The sequence below is a fragment of the Diaphorina citri genome, unplaced genomic scaffold, assembly GCF_000475195.1.
Source record: "Diaphorina citri unplaced genomic scaffold, Diaci psyllid genome assembly version 1.1 scaffold31, whole genome shotgun sequence".
NCBI lineage: Eukaryota > Metazoa > Arthropoda > Insecta > Hemiptera > Psyllidae > Diaphorina > Diaphorina citri.
The window spans coordinates 459,743-481,355 of NW_007377469.1; the positions used below are offsets into that span (position 1 = coordinate 459,743).

The window sequence follows — 21,613 nt, forward strand, 5'->3', positions numbered from 1 at the left end:
TCAAAGGGGATGGCTTTCCTTGTGGTCTGAACGAGCTCAAAATAATTGACAGCCAAAGCTGGTATAGCTTTCTATACGTATACCTGGATTGAACTTTTCATCCCGGATTTCCTGGAAGAATCCAACTGACATTTGATACGGTCGCGGGATACCTACTATACATTTCGTGTAGGTACCTATTACCTATCTCACCTGCTTTAGAAAAATTTATTTTGCCCTGTAAGCTTTTATGTTCCTAGATCAACTGGAATTTTGGTCTAGCGTTTCTTGGGGTATCTCACCTAAAAATTTCAAGTAAGTAGGTACCTGCCTAAATATTCAAGTACCTATAAAATTCCCATTATGTATAGCCACGAGTAGGTAGGTATGTCAACATGTCATCAGCAAATGGTTTTCTTCAAATTAAATTGATCCCAGGGGTAAAGTGAACCTTTTACCCTTGACAAATGCAACGTGCTTATAATTTCCACTTCAGTATCAAATCGATGCTTAAGCTTCAAGTTTGGCATTAAATTAAATGATAATAAAGTTCCGGGGAAGGTTGTATAAAAAGTGCTCAGGGAACTTTGAGAATATGTGAAGTCGAAGGGAGTCCCTAACCAAATCCCTATAAGGGCCTGGGGTCCCTAACTAAGGCGATTTTTGTTTCGGTCTGAAAAGAAGCTGAAAAGGAGCTTTAGTTTAGGTCAAGCTTGGTTAGCTTTCGGTCCGCTAAACAAATATTGACTTTTGTTCACACGGGGATTACCTATGACGTACAGTGACTAATTTAAAATTCCTTAAGTTGACAACTTTAGTGTCTCCGTTGAAAAGTATTACATCAGTCCCCATGGGGATCATTTTTATACTGCACTGAACTGACTCAACGATAACGAACAACCCACATAACTTACGTAAGTTTGCCGAGCTTGAAGTTTTTCTTTGAAACCCTTCATACTCATAAATCTAGAGCACCGTCTCAATGAACCCCCTAATCCTCAATTTTCCAATAATAGAAGAAAATGATAGAGAAATAATTAGTAGCTAACGAATTTCCCCAACTAGCGATAGCGTGTGCTGTGGAAGAAATGTGTGAATGACGTCGATTTAGTCGAAAAAAATGAAAATGCTAAAAGCTTATGACGTCAATAGCTCGTAAGGAAGTTCCTACTAAGCAAGCGTCAATATGACAACACAGAAAGAACGAAAATTCAGCTTTTTACTTTACCTAGCCGGCTTGGCCGGGCACTTCATATTTCATACTCATTTTCATTTTTCTTTCTGTCTATTTTCACCCCTTGATTTTCCTCTTTTTTTCGTTGGTGAAATTACCAAAAAGAAGAAAGTTTTCAAATTCAATAAATATTATTTATGGAGTGGATTTAATTTGCATTTTTTTTCTGTTCTCGTTTCAAATTCAACTTTTAATTTTCTCGTCAGACTGTTCGTTCTTTTTTTTTACGCGAACTTTTTGGTCAAGTATATTATACGCAAACCCGATCAATATAATAAACCTACATATATTATTATTTTAGGTTAGCTCAATTTTGTGCAAACTACTCTCGTTACTCTCCTCTTAGTTATCATCAATCTCAATGAGAAAATTGTTGAAATGAATAATTTAGTTTTAAATAGTTGTTGCTGTTGGTGTTACTGTTTGTACCCTCAAAAACACTTGATGTAAAAAAATAAAAATGTTGAACTTGGTTGTTTTCTTTTAGATAGTGGTTGTTGCTATTTTTATTTTCTTTCACAAATGTTGTCGTGACAATAATGGTAATTGTCGTCATGGCTGAAAACAAGAAAGCTCCAATACGTGTTGGATTTTACGACATTGAAAGAACCATTGGAAAAGGCAACTTCGCTGTAGTGAAGCTGGCGAGACATAGGATAACGAAAACCGAAGTAAGTTTCTAAAATCATAGTCACTTTTTTAAGTAGCTCCTCCATCCATCCCTGGTGGGCGATTGAAAGGAGCTATTATCTGCTCCATTGCCTGCTGACTTTCGCCTCAATATCCAAAGGGAGTAACTAGATTTTTCTAGATATCACCAGTAGGTATAGTTACCCCTAGGTGTTCCTGTTAACGTATTAGATGACCTCAGAACATTCTCGGGGACCATGTCCGGACAGTCTCCAAGCGTACTCAGAAATTAACACCAATTTAACAGAAATCTACGAAGGTAAATACCTAGTTATCGACGGGCTTAAATTTTCGTTACATAGCGTAGTTATCCCATAGGACACCGTATCAGAAAAACTATCTGCTTAGGTAGGTGCTCTGTGCTCTATTCTGTCGATAAGTCAGTCAGGACACCAGAAAATGTGCTCTTTTATAGTCGGAAAAGCTTCAAAACAACCTAGGTCCTCGTATATATGGTATGGTATCCACTTGGCAGGTAGTATGTAGTATTCGTTTTGCAAACAAAAGTGCACGGATTCAATTCCAACCGAGACTTGAAATCATGAACGTGAACGAGTGAGGATAAGCCTCACCTAGAATATTATCATCAAAGCAGCGTCCACATATGGTCGACGAGCGGTGGATAGACGTTAGGGTTCATACATAAAAAGCTCACTCTGAGGCTTAGGTGAAGGGCAAACAGCCCTAAAAGTTGGGTTAAGCTTCTACGAATCCAGTAGACGTAGACCAAAAGCGCCGGTTTTAGTAACAACCGAATATGCTCACAGACCCAACTATTATTTAGGTTAAATTGTAGAGTCCAAAGTGCAGTCGAAACGGAGGTGTTTCCATGGAAACGAACGTTTTCCCCAACAAAAATTGTGGAATGGAATTTAATTTAGGGGAGTGTGTGAGTAAATACTTGAATATATGCTTATATCAACCACTGCACACGAAGCACTTAGCTCATATTATGAAGCTCATATTAATAGCAGTCTTATGTAGATATTTTGTTGTTGTCCAGTAAGTTGGACCATTTTTAAACGTCATTTTTGGGCAACAGTTAAAACGCCTTTCAACATGAGAAAGGAAACGGTAAACCCGGGGTTTTAATTGTTGAATAGTGATGTAAACTTGCATAGGTAATAAATTTCTAATTAGGTACCAGGCTAAAGCAATTTTGGATTGAAACCAAAATCCAACCTCGCCTAGTTGGCAATGGGCGTCTTCCTCGATCTATCCTCATTTAGACATGGAAAACCCATCTTCAGCTACGCTCTAATGAACTCTTCAGCAAGGTTTTAATGCCGGGTTACCTACGATAGAATAGAATATGCCTTCTTTATACTGCCTGCATAGGCGTCCCGAAGAGAGAAGGAAGACAGGATAGGAGAACATTACGATAGATTTGTCATCATTACAAGCTGTTATTTATGCAATTAATAATTAAATTTAATAATCAAAACGCACAGCACAGTATACATATTTTGTTCTACAGGTTCAGAGCTTATCACTAAGGTGATTACTTTAGAATCTATTTATTAGGGTTAGTAAAAGTTTGAACTTGAACGAAAACGGGCGAGGAAAAAAACCTCATCTCAAAGGTTGTTCGGATTCATAACAATGAACATGAAATGACGACAGTGTGTAGCCGCGAAAGCGTGATTCCCAGCATGTTTACGGGAGTCGAACGCCATGTGAACGATGCGTGTAACTCTTCCACGAAAATCTCATTGAAAAAGTCAGAGGACGTCCCGAGAAAAAAAAGTTTCGCTTTCGCGACAATGAAAATAACAAGCTGTATTCTTCATCCTGTCATGCTTGTATTGTGTCTCTCTCCTCAGAGTATTTCAGTCTCTCTCAGAGAGTAGGGTGTGTAGGCACCAAATACGAATACCCTACTTGAATATGTACTTCAATACTGTTATTGTACTGAATCTTAATGGAAAATTCACGACTCAAACGTTTCGAGAAAAAGTTTGTATTCTTGGTTACAATAAATTAGCTACTGTATGAGCATTAGGATCATTTTCCTTCTGTCATATCCTTATTTTGTCTTTAGAAAGCATTGTAGTGTTCACAGTGTACTCGAGAGGATTGCGGGTCAAATCCCAGCAGTGACATATGAAATTTGAGCCAGGGAAAGGCCATCATGTATTTTAAACGTATTAGTGTCCAAAAAGTCACGGCACGTTGAATGCACCTTGAAATAACCGACAAAACGTGATGGATGTCCATTCCGTCATCCGCACATCACGCTCAATAGTACTTCACTTCAAGTTTGTCATGGCGAACTGGGGCTATTTCACGAAGCAAGTCTAACGTCATACTTCGTACTTACAGAGCTGGGTACAGACATATAGGCGACGTCTTTCGATCGACGAGGTGAATCTATGTTTTCAGTCGACATCGATCGACGGGCGCCGATTACGTTTGGACACTCTTCACGCAGAAAAAAATGGACAAACGATACGAAAAAGAGAAAAATGCGGAGTGAAATCACGATCATGCAATAGGCCTCCGGTATTACTGAGACATACTGTCAATGTAGGTATAGGTATATGTATATTAGGGCTCTATATGCATTTGTATAGGTAAGTGATTTCGGTACCCATTTTTCAATTTCCATTTTTCTCTTCCTTTCAGGTGGCGATAAAAATCATCGATAAAAGCCAGTTGGATCCTGTGAACTTACAAAAAGTTTACAGGGAGGTGGAAATCATGAAACAACTCGATCATCCTCACATTATTAAATTGTTCCAGGTAAGGTTTTACCCGGGTTCGACGCCCCGTCCACTATACCTTTTTTTATTACTATCGTAATAATAAAGGAACAGAGTGACAGACGACACCGAAGCGAATACAATAGCCCGTCCAGCATACCTTTTTTATTACTATCGTAATAATAAAGGAAGGACGGGCTAAAAACTGTAGAATAGATGGATTAGAACTCCGTTTATGTTAGACTCTTGGATAAAGCAATCTGATTGGCTGAAATAACTGAAATTGCCGATTTTTTTTTGAAATCAACCAATCAGATTACACAATCCAAAAGTTAAACTTAACCCCAGTTTAAACTCAATTTGTGGACTTGGCCGTAGGTAATACTGTCTGCCACAAAAAATATGAAAAGGATCTTCTTCTCAGCTTCTTCACAAATCACACACCCATTACCTAATGATTTAGATTTGTTTTTTTTTTTTTTTTTAATGTAGGTAGGTAATTATTTTTTATGGAAACAAGGAAAATCTGTGTGAAAATGTTCTATTTATTTTCTGAAGATTAAAAAAATCTCCAATCAGTTCAATTCCCGGCACGGAGCTGAGAGAAATACCTAGCGTCATTTTGCGTCAATCTTTTCCAGCAAGCTCCATCAATCATGACCCCGATAACTTCTTCTGACGTAGGTAGTTCTCGTATACATCCACGCATTCTGTCTTTTCGTTTTTCCACGCCTTTTTAGCTAATTTCGATTTCTGTCTTTTCAGGTAATGGAAACGAAGAGTATGATTTACATTGTCTCGGAGTATGCCAATCAAGGTGAAATCTTTGGTAAGTGTATCTATTTATAGGTAAGGCTATGTAAAACGTTGAAACACTGAATCATGGAACTTTTGATTTTTGGTGGTTTTGTGCTCCATTTTAATATTCTTGTAGATAAAACGCTATCGTTCAAATTACATTACCTTCTTTCCTGTAGGACAAGGAAAGTAAAAAGGTTTTTAAATAGGTAGGTATTAAATTTATTCACCCCTGCAACTCGAGTAAACAGAACTCGTATTTACCCTTTGTTGCAGATTATATCGCACGCTATGGCAGAATGAATGAAAATGCGGCTAGAAGAAAATTCTGGCAAATTTTGTCGGCTGTGGAGTATTGCCATAACCGACGTGTTGTACATCGTGATCTCAAAGTAAGTAGGTATAAGTACCAAAGTAAGAATAGCTACCTTACTTGAATTTTATAACCTAACTAGTGGTTGGCCCGTCCTTTGTACGGGACCACCACACCCACCCACAAACCCATCACACACACCACACATCCATCACACACACACACCCATCACACCACGCCCACACACGGTCGCGCTACGCGCTCCCTGACATGTCCCACAGTGCAGCATAATTAATAGGCATAACTTTGAACCACCGCCATTTTGAATCAGGATGGAATGTGACAATTTTGAGTAGCCTATGTCACCCGGAGTACTTTTCTTAACCACAAAAAATTTCATCAAAATCGGTCAAGCCGTTTTTGCGTGAAAAGAGGACAACCAAAGGTCTCTTTACCGTGACAGCCAGACATACACACAGACGGACAGAAATTTTTCTAATGTGATTTTTGGAATCGTGGATGCATAAGGATTAAGAATAACTAAAAATTTCACGATTCTAAGGAATGTACAGACAAATCTACAATTTTATTTATATAGATTACTTCTACATAGTTCGGACCAATGCAACGGAGAAAATGTTGGATTTAGGGGCTCTAGGAACCTCAAAACGTAGTTTGGCACGATTTCATTTTATTTCACACTTCGGTCTGACATCCAAAGATGAATAAACTAAAAACCGACTGAAAATTTCATCAGTACTTTCCTTATTATAGGAGAAGGAAAGTATTATAGGATAAGGAAAGTAGAAATTAACAGGCATTATTGTTATTACTGTTCCAGGCTGAAAACTTACTCATGGATTCGAATCTTGACATCAAACTAGCAGACTTCGGATTCAGTAATTACTATGTTCCTGGCCAGAAACTGGCCACATGGTGTGGTTCTCCACCTTACGCGGCACCAGAAGTTTTCGAAGGCAAGAAATACTGTGGACCCGAAATAGACATTTGGGTAAGTGAAACGTGAATATTTTTGATTTGCCCTGGGATTTTTCGAGGGACCTTCTCTTCTTTAAAAAAAATAAATAAATAAATAAAAAAATACCAAATTTAATAAAACCCGGTTAAGAAAAATTTCTTAAATGATAGTTTAAGGTAAGAAAGTAGCCAACGAACAACTATAATCACGAGATACGGTCCTTATCCTTACAGTTTGACAAAATTGTGTAGGATGATTAGAAATAAGTAAATCAAGAGTGTTTTGGTATAATAAATATAGTGAAAAATCAATTTTGTTCTCCTGTATTTATAAAATAGAAAAGTTTAACAACTGGAAATGTTTCAAGTTTATATACGTTAAACGTCAAGAGATAAAACAAAGTATTCAAGGTAGATATAAAGTACCTATCAAGTAAATTTAATGAAAACCGTACAATTCTTTTTGTGCCAACTACCAAGACAATTTGGGTATCTCCTCAAGACTCTTTATAACACGTTTGACAATAATAACGGAATGATACATTTTCTTTTGATCGTGGACACTAAGTGACAGTAGAGTATTTGTAATTATCAGTAAGTTAGGTAGGTATAGACATGTTGGGATTCCTCTACTATTTACGTTTGCTTCGCGATATGGTACCTACCTCCTTAGTGTAACATCTGCGTCCTGATAACATTAATCGTTTTCTCCATTTGATAACCTTTGGAATAAATTTTAATCAAACTGGTGAGCCTGTGGGCCCCTTGGTAGGTAGGTACCTTTTAGATTAGTAGAACCTATAATATTTATATCTGGACCCGTAGGTAAGTAGGTACAGGGCTGTATTTAGGAGGAGGTCCTCAATCTTCATGTTTTTCCTTAACTATAGGCGAATTATACTAGTCTGTCAAATAAGTAGGAATTGTTCCATAAAACTTACCCTTTTGGTTTAATCGTCCAAATTCAATAATTTTTCTCCGTTAAAGTATGTCCTATTGGATACAACATATTTGTTCCGAAATTTATTCCAGTCCTCAAACCCCTTTTTGTAAGCGATTCCCGGTAGAGCCTTCAGCGATTTTCGTTTTGCCGCGGTTTTTTCGGTTTTGGCTCGGTGTCTGTCGTCCATTCTGATGCCTATTGACTTGAATTCATGCAAAACTTGTTAACCCATGTCTCATCACCGGTAATAATGAGTTTCATGAAAATAGGATCAAAATTGACGCGATCTAGCTAGTCTAAAGAGATTCGGTTTCTGTAGGAAATTCGGCACTTTTGGAACGAGTCGTGCAAAAAGACATCTCACGTCCAATTTCTTCAAAAAATTGACTAAAAAGACTCATGAAAGATTTTAAAGTCAGCTGCTATAGCTTTTACACAAGAATGATGACACTTGAGCAGAATTTCGTTCACATTTTCTTCTGACAAAGTGGTTAAAGGTCTTCCGGAAGCAGGATTTGAATGGAGTTTGGAGGTTCGAGTCACTCAAGTCATAAAATTTAGCGTAGCATATTAAGCGGGGAACGATATTTGTGACAAGTATTTATGCTTAAAAAAGGGGGGGTGCCCTTTATTCACGACGTTTCCGTTCTCTGTTCACAGAGTCTGGGTGTTGTACTGTACGTCTTGGTGTGCGGAGCTTTGCCATTCGATGGGTCTACTTTGAACTCTCTCCGAGATAGAGTCTTGTCCGGCCGCTTTCGAATTCCTTATTTCATGAGCACAGGTAGGCGATTAGAATTTTTTTTTTTTTTTTTTTTTTTTTTTTTGAATTTCATCCTCACTTATTTGATAATTGGACCACGTTATAAAGAGCTCTAAAGCGGTGTCCACACATAGTGGACGCCGTCGATTGACGTCGACTGAAACCGTACACTGCCTCGACAACATAGATTCACTCTTCACCTCGTCGATCGATGGCATTGACTATGTGTGGACACTCCAGAGTTTGGTGGTAGTCACAAAAGATCTAACCAGATCGCAATGACATAATAATATGTAGTGCTTATTTATACTGCTCGCATAGGACTGAAAAGTCCCTTTACTCCAGCAGTAGGCTACTACTATTATTGTGGTCAATTGGAATTTCATCCTCATTTATTTGATAATTGGACCACATTATAAAGAGCTCTAAAGCTGTGTCCACACATAGTGGACGCCGTCGATTGACGTCGACTAAAACCGTACACTGCCTCGACAACATAGATTCACTCTTCACCTCGTCGATCGATGGCATTGACTATGTGTGGACACTCCAGAGTTTGGTGGTAGTCACAAAAGATCTAACCAGATCGCAATGACATGGGGCGTTTATTGTAGCTGATGGCCCTACTTATACCAATACCAAGGGTTAGGTGGTAGAGAACTTGTATTCTGATAAATTTGTCTCTTATTTCAGAATGTGAATCTCTCATTAGGAAAATGCTGGTCAGAGAACCTACAAAGAGATATTGCATCGATTATTGTAGCTGATGGCCCTACTTATACCAATACCAAGGGTTAGGTGGTAGAGAACTTGTGTTCTGATAAATTTGTCTCTTATTTCAGAATGTGAATCTCTCATTAGGAAAATGCTGGTCAGAGAACCTACAAAGAGATATTGCATCGAGCAAATCAAGAGACACCGGTGGATGGCAGAGGAAACGCCAAGATTATTGCCACCCATAAACATACTTGGCGAAGTCAAGAACGAGCCTAATGAGCAGATACTTAGACTGATGAACAGTTTGGGCATCGATGCTGCTAAAACCAAAGAGGTAAGGGAATAGTCGAGGTAATGTTAAAACGGGTTAACTCCGTACACAAAAAGCCCACTCTGAGTAGGGTTACCAGACAAGAAATTTCAAAAGGAGAACATTTTGGCTGAAAAAGGCGGACATTTCAACCAAAAGGAGGACGCAGAAAATAATCAACACAAAAACCACCAGTATAATAAGAAATATGATTTTTTTTTTTTAATCTATGTACCTACACTTGTACAGTGTACCTAGGTACAAACCTACCACCTATTTATATACCTACTGAATGTACGTACATGGTACATGGACTTAATTGCACAAAAATTAAATTTATGCTTTTTAAAAGTTCGAGTCCTGACGTCCTCTTCTCAACGGAAAACGATACATTACGTAATTTAGGTTTTTGAGGCCGAAACTTCAAAAAGGCGGACATTTTGCTATATTTTAAAAAGGCGGGCGGACGGAGGACAAACGTATGAAAAGGAGGACATGTCCGCCGAAAAACGGACATCTGGTAAGCCTAACTCTGAGGCTCAGGTGTAGGGGCAAACAGCCCTTAAAGTCGGGTTAAGCTTATACGAATCTACGAATGTTAAAACTCCTGTAAATAAATACATTTGAAAAAGAAAGGAAATACTAGGTACCTACTGCTGGTACTGAATAAAAATGATAGCCAATAAGCCAATGGACAAAAGTAGTGTGCAAAACATTTTCCATGACATAATCCGATTACTGAAGTTAGGTATGTACTCACAAACATTGTGCACAACAGAATTATTTTTGCCCAGAATCGAACCCGCGACCTCAAGGTTATAAGGTGAGCCATAGACCACTCGAGTGACCACCGAGGCAGTAGCCACAGTACTCCCACTATGAACTATTACTTTAGGTACTGTGTTGTACCTACCTTTATGACTATTACGAACATTATCCAAGCAGAGCAAGTTCTTAGCCTGATGGTGACTTAACCAAGAGAGGGGGAAAGATCTTATTCCCCTCAAATCCTGTCTATGGTCACTTCTACTACTATATGCTGAAGCTTTTGCCTTTATCTACCTAGGTCCTCTATCTGAACGGTCGTACACTCGTACTTAGAGGTAGAAAAAACACCATAGTCAATACAGTTACGTTAACCTTTGAAATTTATTTCTCAAGCACTGATTAGGTTATTATAAATTTGATAGGTACCTTAAATGTTTAATGTACGAGTAAATGGAGACCTCGATTGAAATACTCGATGATTTCTTTGTGTTTTCAGTCCCTCAAGTTCCGATGCTATGATCATCATGCCGCCATATATTACCTCTTGTTAGAGAGACTCCGTCAGCAGCGTTATCTGCCTCCTTTATCTTCTAGTCAAGAACTTCCCACCGACCCTAGCTCATACAAGCATCAGGCTAATCCTCCCCCCTCACCCACTCTCTCGAAACACCAAAACGAATACCCACCAAAGAGAAGATCCAGTGTAACTTCAGATCAAGCTGTCAGAAAACTTAGCGCCTCAGGCGTCAGCCTCAATCCCAACCCAAACTTTATGAACTTTCCCAAACCAGACATTCCTACAATGAGTTTGAAGAGAAATGGAACGATGCCAGATAATCTTAAAGTTAACAACAATCTAGATCCCCAATCATCAAGCAATTATCAGTTGCCTTCATTTCAACTCCTGTCTAGTGATAACAGTCATATTGATTCTCAAAGATATAAAACACATTCAGAATTAGCAACTCAGCAACATCCACCATTTAGAGAATCTAGGTATTCGCTCCAACAGTTGTACTCTCTATCTTCATTCAACTGTCAATCTCCACTTATGTTTCAATTACAAGTCAACAACAATGACTTACAAAATGAAGCCGCCTCCACAAATTTCAACAACAATAATGATTCATTTTACAATCGATCACAATGTGGCTATATTCATTCACGACCACATAGTAATGAAAGTTTTGTTCCGCATTTTTCCAACAGTACAGACGAAGGAATAGACACTGATTTTTCCGATGATTTGCTGAACCGTACACACCAGAGGTTATCATTTGCTAGCTCTTCATCTAGCAGTGGTGTAGGTGTTTATATGAAAAGTTTCAGCTCAGACTCATCAGGATCCTCCACTCATCAAGGATCTTCCTCCTTGCAAAGTAATTTCTCAACGTTTGAAAGTAGTGTTGATTACCAATATGAAAATGATCTCACATCCAGTTTGCCATCCTGTACCAGTAGTCCTGTCCGGCCTACATCTACTAATGAGACGATTGTGTCTAGCTCAAACACAGCACAGTCTTGCTTATTTGTTTCAAGTAATAAACAAGCACTCGGTAGACACAATCCTATTGTTCACACACAAAACACAGGAAACAAGTTAAGCACAAGAAGTATAACGCGTTCACCTGTAGATTTCAGAGAAGGAAGGAGAGCTTCAGACGGCTTAGTGGCACAACATACATTAAATGCTGACTGTCCTCCTGGGATGAGCAACCAGACTGGTTATAACAACACACACTTGTTTAATAATAATCAAAGACTAAATGAAAACAATAAAGCAAAAGGAGTGATGGAACTTCATTTAGTACAGAAAGAGCACGAGGTATTGAAGAATCTTTATCAGACTCATCTACCACACAAGGAAGTCACACAAAGACAAATGCAACATTCAGAATATCGACACACTCGAGAGAGCCAGGCAGAAAAACGATCTCCAGTACATCTAGTGAAGAAAGTGAGCTTACCGGAAAACTTAACCTACAATCCCGTGGAAAGTGACAAATCATCTCTCCAGCAACAGTTGATGCAGCATAAAATCATTCAGCAGAAGCGCCACATTCTACAGAAGCAAGGTGCTTTCCAACAGAGTAGTCTTGCCAGTGATAATCAACTCAATGCGTTAGGAAAGCGCCAGATGTTACGTCAGACTTCTTATAAACTTGCTCAACAAACACAAATAGTGCCTCCTCTCCCTGCACTAGGTGACGAGTTTGCCACTATCATTGAAGATAGTGCCAATGGGACTGCAAGTTCTCTCAATGAAGATTTAATTGACATCAATAATGATCAATGGGAGGCTTTACAGAGTTCCCTTGCTTCTTGCCAGATCAGTGAGTCTGGGATGCAACAGAACAATGAAGCTCTTCTTAATCCAAGCTGGCAACATCAGGTCACCATGTATGTTAATGCCCCTGTCAACAACAGTTGGAATCAGGTAAGAACACGAGACACATAATCACAACAGACAGAGAACACAAGAAATATAAAAGACTTTATGAAATCCTAGATCTAGGTGTGGGCGGGCTTGACCGGAGAATATAACAAAGGCATGGCATGATAATAAATTTTATTACTCATTTTAATACTTTCAACTCTGTCTAGTTTTTGTATTCACGGCAATATTGCGGTTTCAGCGAAATCCCTCTATTTACGGATTTCGTGATACTTGCTCGTACCTAAGACTGTCCAGCTAATGAAATTAGCTCCTATTCTAACAGTCGAAACTCCAAGTGTCTAAAGCACCAAGAACCTGCAGGTCCTTTATGATTTTCAAGTTTCCACAACTTCAAAAATTAGGTACCAGTTATAATATCGGTCAAAGAACCAATGGATCTTCGGCGCTACTGAATCAATGAAAAGGGATACTTCGAATCCAGGAAATTTGGTTTCTAATTAACGGAAGGTCCTTATATTCAAGACCGTTATGAACGATCTTTAAAACCGACCTTTAACGACTTATGTTCCTCATGTATTCTTATGACTTATCACTCTTTTCTTTGCACAAAAAACCATGTCATTTCAGTATATTCTTATGACTTTTTCCTTTGCATAAAAACCCATGTCATTTCATTTTATTTTCAGCCCAACTCCAACAAGTCACCAGGATATTGGCAATTACAAAACAGTCCTGTACCCCCCGTAATGCAGACCGTTAGTGAAAGTCCTCTATTGGAGCAAATGGAATCAATGTGACCACTAAGCCTAAGTGTCCTCGCTCTGAACCAGTGATCAAACATAATATTCTGCTTGTCATTGACTTTTTAGGGATTAAATTTCCTAATGGTGGATTTCACCAATGACTTAATGAGAGATTTTACTAATGGGAGAATTTTTAATCGTCCAAAAAAAGTCACAAAAGATCTAATCAGGTCGCAGTGACAAAGGGCGTTTATTATAGCCGATGGCCCTACTTATACCAATCGTCCGAAAAGGAGTTTTTAATCATCCAAAAAGGAGTTTTTAGTAATCCAAAAAGGAAGACTTTTTTAAAGCTCCTGTTTGGATCATTAAAATCTCCTTTTGGACCATTGAAAATTCTCCCTTTAGTGAAATCTCTCGTTAAATCATTGGTGAAATTGAAATCCACCATAAGTGGTTTTAATTAATTCTTCTAGAACCGAGATAGTAGATATACCTACTCGTATGTTATGTTTTTTCGCCTAATTTAAATGTCACCTAATTTAAATTCACCAAAATTGACCAAATCAAATGGAATATATCCATATTTTTCCCCTTTGTCGATAGTTACTCTAGTTAGTATAGAACTATAGAGGATGTCACTAATAGGCCATATTTCAATTGATTTGGACATTTTTGGTTAATAAAATACGCCAGTATAGTAATAAGTTGTGTGTTTTGAGCTTTCATGGTCGATTTTCCGGCAGGTCGATTATGATTACGAAGAATCATATCAATAATCCTAGAGAAAAAGAAAGTAATTTACGGTAAAGCTGAATTAAAGAGGAAATTCGTGGGTTTTCTAATGGGGAGGGGTGGTCTAAAAGAGTTTCCACTTATACGTACCTAGTTCATACGAAATAAAATTATTTATATGGTCCCCTATTCCCTAATTTTCTTTTTAACTGTGCGAATTCAGTGGTTCATAATAATCCTATCAAAAAGACGTCAAACCTAAGGAAGAAATAGATAAGGACCTCATTAACCATTTCTTCCTTAGGTTTGACGTCTTTTTGATAGGATTATTATGAACCACCGTAATCTGTAGACTGCTCATCAAGTACATAAGAAGTAAGCATATCACAAATTTTGATGGTTATCAAATCACCACAGAATAACGTTCTAGTTTTCAAAAGGAAATTTTGTCATCTCCACCAAAATTAGTGGATGCGCTAACACTAACAATTGTTGACGTGCGTATTTTTCACACCGAACTTTTGGCATCTTCACCAAAATTAGTGGATGTGCTAAACCTACCAATAGTAAATGTTGACTGGAACGTTGGGATTCAAATGGAACTAAGTTGTAATTTATACTTTACGTGTGATGACCCGACAATATCATAAAGTTATATCAGCAAAAATAAATAATGTCAAATAGGTAGGTAAGTAATTGAAAGCTCTCTTTTGTTAAGAGTGAACCACTGTTACAAGACTTCCAAAAGGCATATCTAATGAATTTGAACAGGACACGGGACAAAAGTCGATTTTGGTTTTGGCCTGACCGAAAACTTGTTCCTGGTAAAGTTTGGTCTAGTTTTTACCAAGTTTACCAAAAAGTACCTATGTAAATTAAATGAGTAAAAAATAAAATACGGAAAAGTCAAATAGAAAGAAGCTCCGTCCCTAACCAAGGCCTACCAGGTTTTCGGTCATCAAATATTTTCAGCTTTGGTTGAGCTTGGTCTGGCTCGGTCTTTTAAATAGCATGAATCATAATATATCGTCTCATTTAAGACGTTGAATTTAGCAGTCGTTTAGACAACAGTGTAATCACTCTTTGGAAAAAGGAAACTCATTTTTGATTGGTAAGTTCTGTTGACCAAAACAAAAACTAACGCAGGCCCGTTAGTTTTACAGCAGACTCACTTTGGAAAACAGAGCTGTACTAGGGTATCATGTAGTTTACTTGTTACTATGGCAACATAATCAAACGAGCACAATATCAATTTGATTATTATTTTAATAAATATGTATCATTACACTATTATTATTGAACACATTTGTGGTTTTTATTTTATCTCTTTTTATTATTCGCTTTCGCCCATTTCCTCCTTAACAGTAAACTGCCTAAAATATTTTAACCCCATTGGGAATCGAACTTCAGCATGCTGTGCCTATATTGAGGCTCCGGAGGTTACCTATATTAAACACGGACTATAATTATTTATAAAGGAGATAAAAAAGAGACGTAGTTTGCAAGAAGTACTGTAATGATAATCTGAATTTGTATTCATAAAACTCAGGGCTTGTTGCCAATTACTGGCAATCGATAGTAATTACTCCGTACTACAACAGTTGTTCTAAATGTCGACCTAACGAATTAGGGGGGGTCGAGGCTGAATGTTGGCATTTGAATGAGAAGGAAATCAATCTCAGTTGTCTTGGCCTAAGCGGGATACAAAGGTTTTTTCGTCTCGGATGATCTTGGTTCACCTCTAAAGCTCTAATGAATATTTCATGAAGGCAGAGTGCACGCTAGAGGTACAACCAGGACACTAGAGGAATTCTGATGATGATAATTTTACAGGTTCTCAATGCTGGTTCGATCCTAATGTAGTTACGTATAACATTGTACAGGTATCGAACGTATTGTAAGAAGAACGAAGAAAAAATCGGGTGGGGACTGCGCTTAGAATCTAAGATTGATCCCAATGCCATTTGCTGTAGAGTTGTCTGACCGGTTCAGTTTAGGACTGGGAGTTTGGTTCGAGGATCAGTAAATATTAAAGTTCTACTGAGAACTCTAGTGAGCGTACAGTGCAGTGAATTAATTATTTTTTCTTCTTCTAAAGTCCAAACTATTTACAATTGTACAGAATTCTTTAAAGAACATTTTACTGTTTTAAATTTCTTATAAACTACAGTTCAGTGTTCAGTGATTTTTGCTATTAACAATAGTATTAATTTTAAATAATTTAATGCACTCCTTAAGTTTTGCGAAAATAAATAGTTCACGCAAGAAATATACTTGCTGATATGTAACTTTTATGTAATATGAAACTCTAGTCTTGAGCAAGTTACAAACCTAAAGCTTGGATTTGGAGGTAACTTGGTACAAAATCTAGATTGAACACTAAACGACTTTTTGCTGCTGTTATTCAATCCGTAATATCTATAGGAAAAAACTAACGTATGATAGTCATTAATAGTAATCATAGTAATTACATGTAATTCATATATGCAGATAGATTATTATCCACGGATATAATCACCGGACTTGAGGCGCAAGAAGGCACAAAGTGCAGTTCATGTTTACAAAATGAAATTAACCATTACTTAATTAGTATTTGTCAATAACATTGCGTCTAGGTGATTATATGGGCTAGCTTAGAAAATCATCTATCACCACTATAACCTTCGGTCTCTAGGAAACCCCGCAAATTCAAATTTACTGATTATGATTTCGGCCTTCAACCTCAAGCCAACCCCATGAGTCTTGTCCTAGCAGTGATCATTAATTAAATATGACTCGGGTGATCATGTTTATTGATATTAGCTCATTTACATAATATGCCATTAGAGTTGCATATGGAAATAATAAAGAAGTTCGAATTTTTACAAATGAATACTTTCTTGTCCTCTGAAATAGGTAACTTTTAAACAACCATCATCAGGATTCGAACTTTTAATCAACCATCATTAGCCCTTCGAATAAAATTTCAGTTCTAAATTAGAGAAATTTGTGTTTTCTGTACAAAAATTTCCAAGCTTTTAACGTTGCGTTCACTCATATAAATACTCTCCAGGCTCGATGTCGCTTAACTCAGGGCACGACCACTCAATTGTGTAAATCGCCAGTTCAACGCTAAAAACAGCAACTCGAAATCGAGAAGACCTTCAAATTTCCGTTTTCCGGGTTTTCCCTGACCGAACCTTATTTACATACAAATTTGGCACACATTTTCAAACACATCTCATAGAACTTTATTTCATTGCCATATCTTTTTAATTTACGAGTAGGTTTTTCCGTCGCAGATATTCATCTATAAAGGATGAGGTTTCATTGCGGTAATAAAGTCGCGCCCCAATTAATGTGAAGGTTGAACTTTTCTATTTAAATCGCGGAAAAAACCATAGCTTTCAGTGATGTAATAATAGATAATTATTGATTGATTATTGTTGAGTTTTCTCATTCAAGAAAGAAGGCAAACCTAGCCGCCAGTGGAGTCAAAATAATCTCAAAAATCCTGGAGGTGGTTGACCTCTTGAATCCAAGATTACCTCAGCTCACGATCTGATCACTGAGAGGGATCAAAGCCTTAGATACTTGGTATTTGGATGATGATTTCTTCGAATAGATGCTCAATAGTTTCTTCAGGTAAGATACAGACAGAATCTAGATTACTATTATTTTTTAATCAGCAGCCTCTGTAATGGTCATCAAATCACACGGAGTACGTAGGAGGTCTGGGATCGATACCCGGCAGGTTCGGTTCTAGTTTTTCACAAATGAATATGTACCTAGTTGACTTTTGCCCATTTCTGCGATGTTTTTGCTCCTTTTCAGTTCGTTTTTCTGTCTAATACGTGACTATTTTGTTCCTTGATAACTCTTTCTCACTTATCTATAGGATATAGGTTGTTCTTGACCATTTTTTTTCCAGCTTGCTTCTTACTTTTCCTTTCTTTTCTAAATTATCAGATTATCACACGGATTGACATTGACATCTCTCATCACTTTCTGTCGATATGACATCATATAACCTTCACTTTGATTTTCTTCTTATTTCACTATTTCGTCACTCCATAGCTAGGTAATTATCATCACTCATTCTCTTTTTATTTTCAATCATTTTCCAATATTCTCTTTATTCTTGACTCTTTTCCAGTATCCGCTTTATTACTGACTCTTTATTTGCCATGTTTCTGATCATGGCTGACCTAGCACAACTGTTCTTTATGTGTTTCCTTTCGTTTTGAAATTCATCCTTCGATTATTTACAAGTAGGTAGGCACCTACGCTTTAACGCACATACATCCCACTGGCGTCGATTAGAGATCCTAAACTATCTCTTGTAAACTGTCAAAAGTGATGTTCTGATATTACCTATTGATTAATTAAATTTTGGCTTGTGAGAGGCAGGTCTGTAACTCCTACGGTTGTATTAAGAGTTTCCTGCCTTTCCGCCGGTATTTTAATCTGCTTCGCAGGCTAAAAACAGAGCGGAGAGCAAGGAGCATGGAGGAGCTTTTTGCTCTCAGGTCTATGCGGTTTGAATTCGGCGCTTTCCTCTATCGTCGCTTCTTTCTACCTGCGCTATGCTCTCCACTCTGTTTTTGGCCTTAGGCGTCTTTACGAGGCTGAGTACATTCTGAAATAGCCTGAGACGGTCATGTTGTCCCAGACAGTCACCCGTTCAGATACCTACCATATTGTTTGTTTTCCCTACGATCCAATAATTGAATTGAACCTTCAAAAAGTTACTGAGTCTTCAATCATCTTTTGTGATGTCTAATGTATAGTGTCAAAAGATATTTTCGTCTATTGTCTGATTCGTGAGACAATTTTAAATTTTATACGGTTAATAATAGATTTAATAAGAGAATTATGACAGTATTAGGTATGTACCTATATAGGATAGCCACTAAGTAAACATATATAAGATTGACGTTAGCTTTAAACACACAATGTTTTTCAAGCGTACCTATATAGGTTCACTACCTAACTTGTATTTTGTAATATTATGTTATATTGGAGATCTACTTTCACTAAATATTATTAAATAATATTATAACATTGATACTACTTCTGAGATACTGGTTGGCGTTAGTGTAAATCTATGACTAATATTGGTATCCAATTCCCTTTCACTCTTCACAAACTGTGCTGGTTTGCGCGCAGTAAACAGTTGCATATGTCACATGTCAATCATATCCAACAGACTCTAGTACAGCGATTTTCAACCGGGGGTACGCGAGAAAAAATTGTGTAATGGCGGACACAAGCAAATTTTGAGTTTTGACGGCTCATTGGCTCATCTGTGCAGTACAGTCCCAAAAAGTACTGAATTTTGAGCTCAAGGTACTGAAGTACTGGATTTTTTCAAAAGGTACTGAGAGTGTGTATACAACTCAGTAGTAATGGTACACAACAACCTAGGTATGGGTACTCGGTACTCTTTTGGTGGCGGGGGTACGTGAGATTAAATCCGGGTAACCAAGGGGTACGCGGGCGAAAAAAAGTTGAGAACCGCTCTAGTAGATGTAGTAGTAAGTAGTGGATGTTATGCTAGTGTCCACTACACCAGTTGGGATAGAATTATAACTTTGCTAGTACTACTAGCAAAAGTAGCTCAGGTGTAGCAAAAAAATATGAGTTGGGACTTGGTATGCGGAAGGGCGGGGGTTCAAATCCCAATAGAAGTATGGTATTGGATCTTTACTTGATGCATAATGGGACTTCTGGTCCAAAATTGATAGTCTAAAAAAGTACTACCAACTTGATTTTTTTTTTTTTTTTTTTTTTTTTTTTTTTTGAGAGAGTTTACTAAAGAGTAATTCATTTTAGGTACCTATGGTTCCACGAGTCTACTTTTACTTTTCACATGCGGAAATTTTCCCTACAGTCCTGAGTCCTGACTAAGTTATAAACATACATCAGGTGGAAAAAATTACCTCCGATTTGACTAAAACAGTCTAGACACCAAAGTATTCTTTGGACCAATCAAAATGCTTGAAATCAGCCCCGGGAATTCCAAACCTGTTTGGGAGTCTAAAATCCAATAATTCCTACTAGATATTCATAAAGTGCTTATAATGACAGAAACTCAGGTAGCAGGTCGATGAACTTACAATCTGGGAATTCGGGTTTGAGTCTAGGTAGGGTCATTTAATTAGTGTCATTCTAAGGAAGACGGCTGTCAAAAGTTAAAAAGCCTACGAACGAATCCATTATACCTTGTAATATTTATGCGACTTGAAGGTGCTTTTAAAATGTTTCCTTTCATAGCGCTAAGGGCAACACGACAGTCATTAACTATTACAGATACCTTGGGTACTTCTATATCTAATTAGGTAGGTATTCACATAAAACAGGAAAAAACGTGATGCATTATTCTGACCCAAGGGGGAATAATTGGGGTGTCTTGCATTTTAATAGGCCCTGTAAATTGTCAGTGAAGTATACTTGTTACTTTCTATTATTTTAAATGGTTTTAACTGGTATATTCTTAACAAACTACCAAGCTGAAGACTAAGTATTTTTGGGGTAAAATTTTTGGGACTCTCTTTCGGGATGGTTCAATAATTAAAAAATTATAAAAATAATCGTAATGGTAACTGACAAGCCACAAAAAACCTTTTCTTATGCTTATAAGTAGGCTTGCCAAACGTCCCAAATTGGCCGGGACAGTCCGAATCTCAGGGGGTGTCCCGGCGTTCAGTTTTTCATTTTGGGGCGTTTTGTCCCGAATTTCCGTTTTTGTCCCAGAAAAAATTCGGGACGCGTTTTTTAACTTTAAATTAGGCTCTATAATCAGAATTTGTTCTTAACTTGGTTTAAATTTGTCATGCTTTCATCAGTTTGATGCTCTTCCACTTTGCTAAACCTTTATAAACGAGAAAATGTTGTATTAAACCGCCTTAAACGAAAAAATGAGCTGGTCGCTCTTCCACTTTGCTAAACCTTTATAAACGAGAAAATGTTGTATTAAACCGCCTTAAACGAAAAAATGAGCTGGTCCCTTGGATTCTCGTTGATCCAGGTTCGACTGTATTTTGTTATTAAACCGCCTTAAACGAAAAAATGAGCTGGTCCCTTGGATTCTCGTTTATCCAGGTTCGACTGTATTTTGTTTATTAAACCGCCTTAAACGAAAAAATGAGCTGGTCCCTTGGATTCTCGTTTATCCAGGTTCGACTGTATTTTGTTTATCTGTAATAATAGGTATGTTACCTATCACCTATCGTACCTATGTACATATCGTACCTATGTGATTTCGCGATTATGTTCTCGGATTTGGCGATTTGTTCGCGGATCACGGATTTCGCGATTATGTTCGCGGATTTCGCGATTATGTTCGCGGATTTCGCGATTATGTTCGCGGATTTCGCGATTAAGTTCGGCGTGATTATGTTCGCGGATTTCGCGATTATGTTCGCGGATTTCGCGATTATGTTCGCGGATTTCGCGATTATGTTCGCGGATTTTGTGATTATGTTCGCGGATTTGGCAATTTTGTTCGCGGATTTGGCGATTATGTTCGCGGATTTCGCGATTATGTTCCCGGATTTGGCG

The 21,613-nt window shown here is 37.7% G+C and overlaps 1 protein-coding gene across 1 annotated transcript; it reads left to right on the forward strand.

Annotated features, from left to right (window-relative positions):
* Positions 1–1,308: 1,308 nt before the first annotated feature.
* On the forward strand, positions 1,309–15,163 carry LOC103511240 (5'-AMP-activated serine/threonine-protein kinase catalytic subunit alpha). The gene is made up of 9 exons (XM_008475962.3): positions 1,309–1,884; positions 4,529–4,645; positions 5,371–5,434; positions 5,680–5,795; positions 6,558–6,728; positions 8,298–8,421; positions 9,243–9,451; positions 10,692–12,632; positions 13,280–15,163. The coding sequence occupies exons 1-9, from the start codon at positions 1,753–1,755 to the stop codon at positions 13,388–13,390; spliced, it is 2,985 nt and encodes a 994-aa protein (XP_008474184.1). The 5' UTR covers positions 1,309–1,752; the 3' UTR covers positions 13,391–15,163.
* Positions 15,164–21,613: the final 6,450 nt, after the last annotated feature.

Bases quoted from the DNA above. Each gene is read 5' to 3' on its own strand.
- LOC103511240 (XM_008475962.3), top strand. From the start codon at position 1,753: ATGGTAATTGTCGTCATGGCTGAAAACAAGAAAGCTCCAATACGTGTT. The intron at 5,796-6,557 runs GTAAGTAGGTAT...TTACTGTTCCAG, and splicing joins TTGTACATCGTGATCTCAAA to GCTGAAAACTTACTCATGGA. The intron at 6,729-8,297 runs GTAAGTGAAACG...CTCTGTTCACAG, and splicing joins GACCCGAAATAGACATTTGG to AGTCTGGGTGTTGTACTGTA.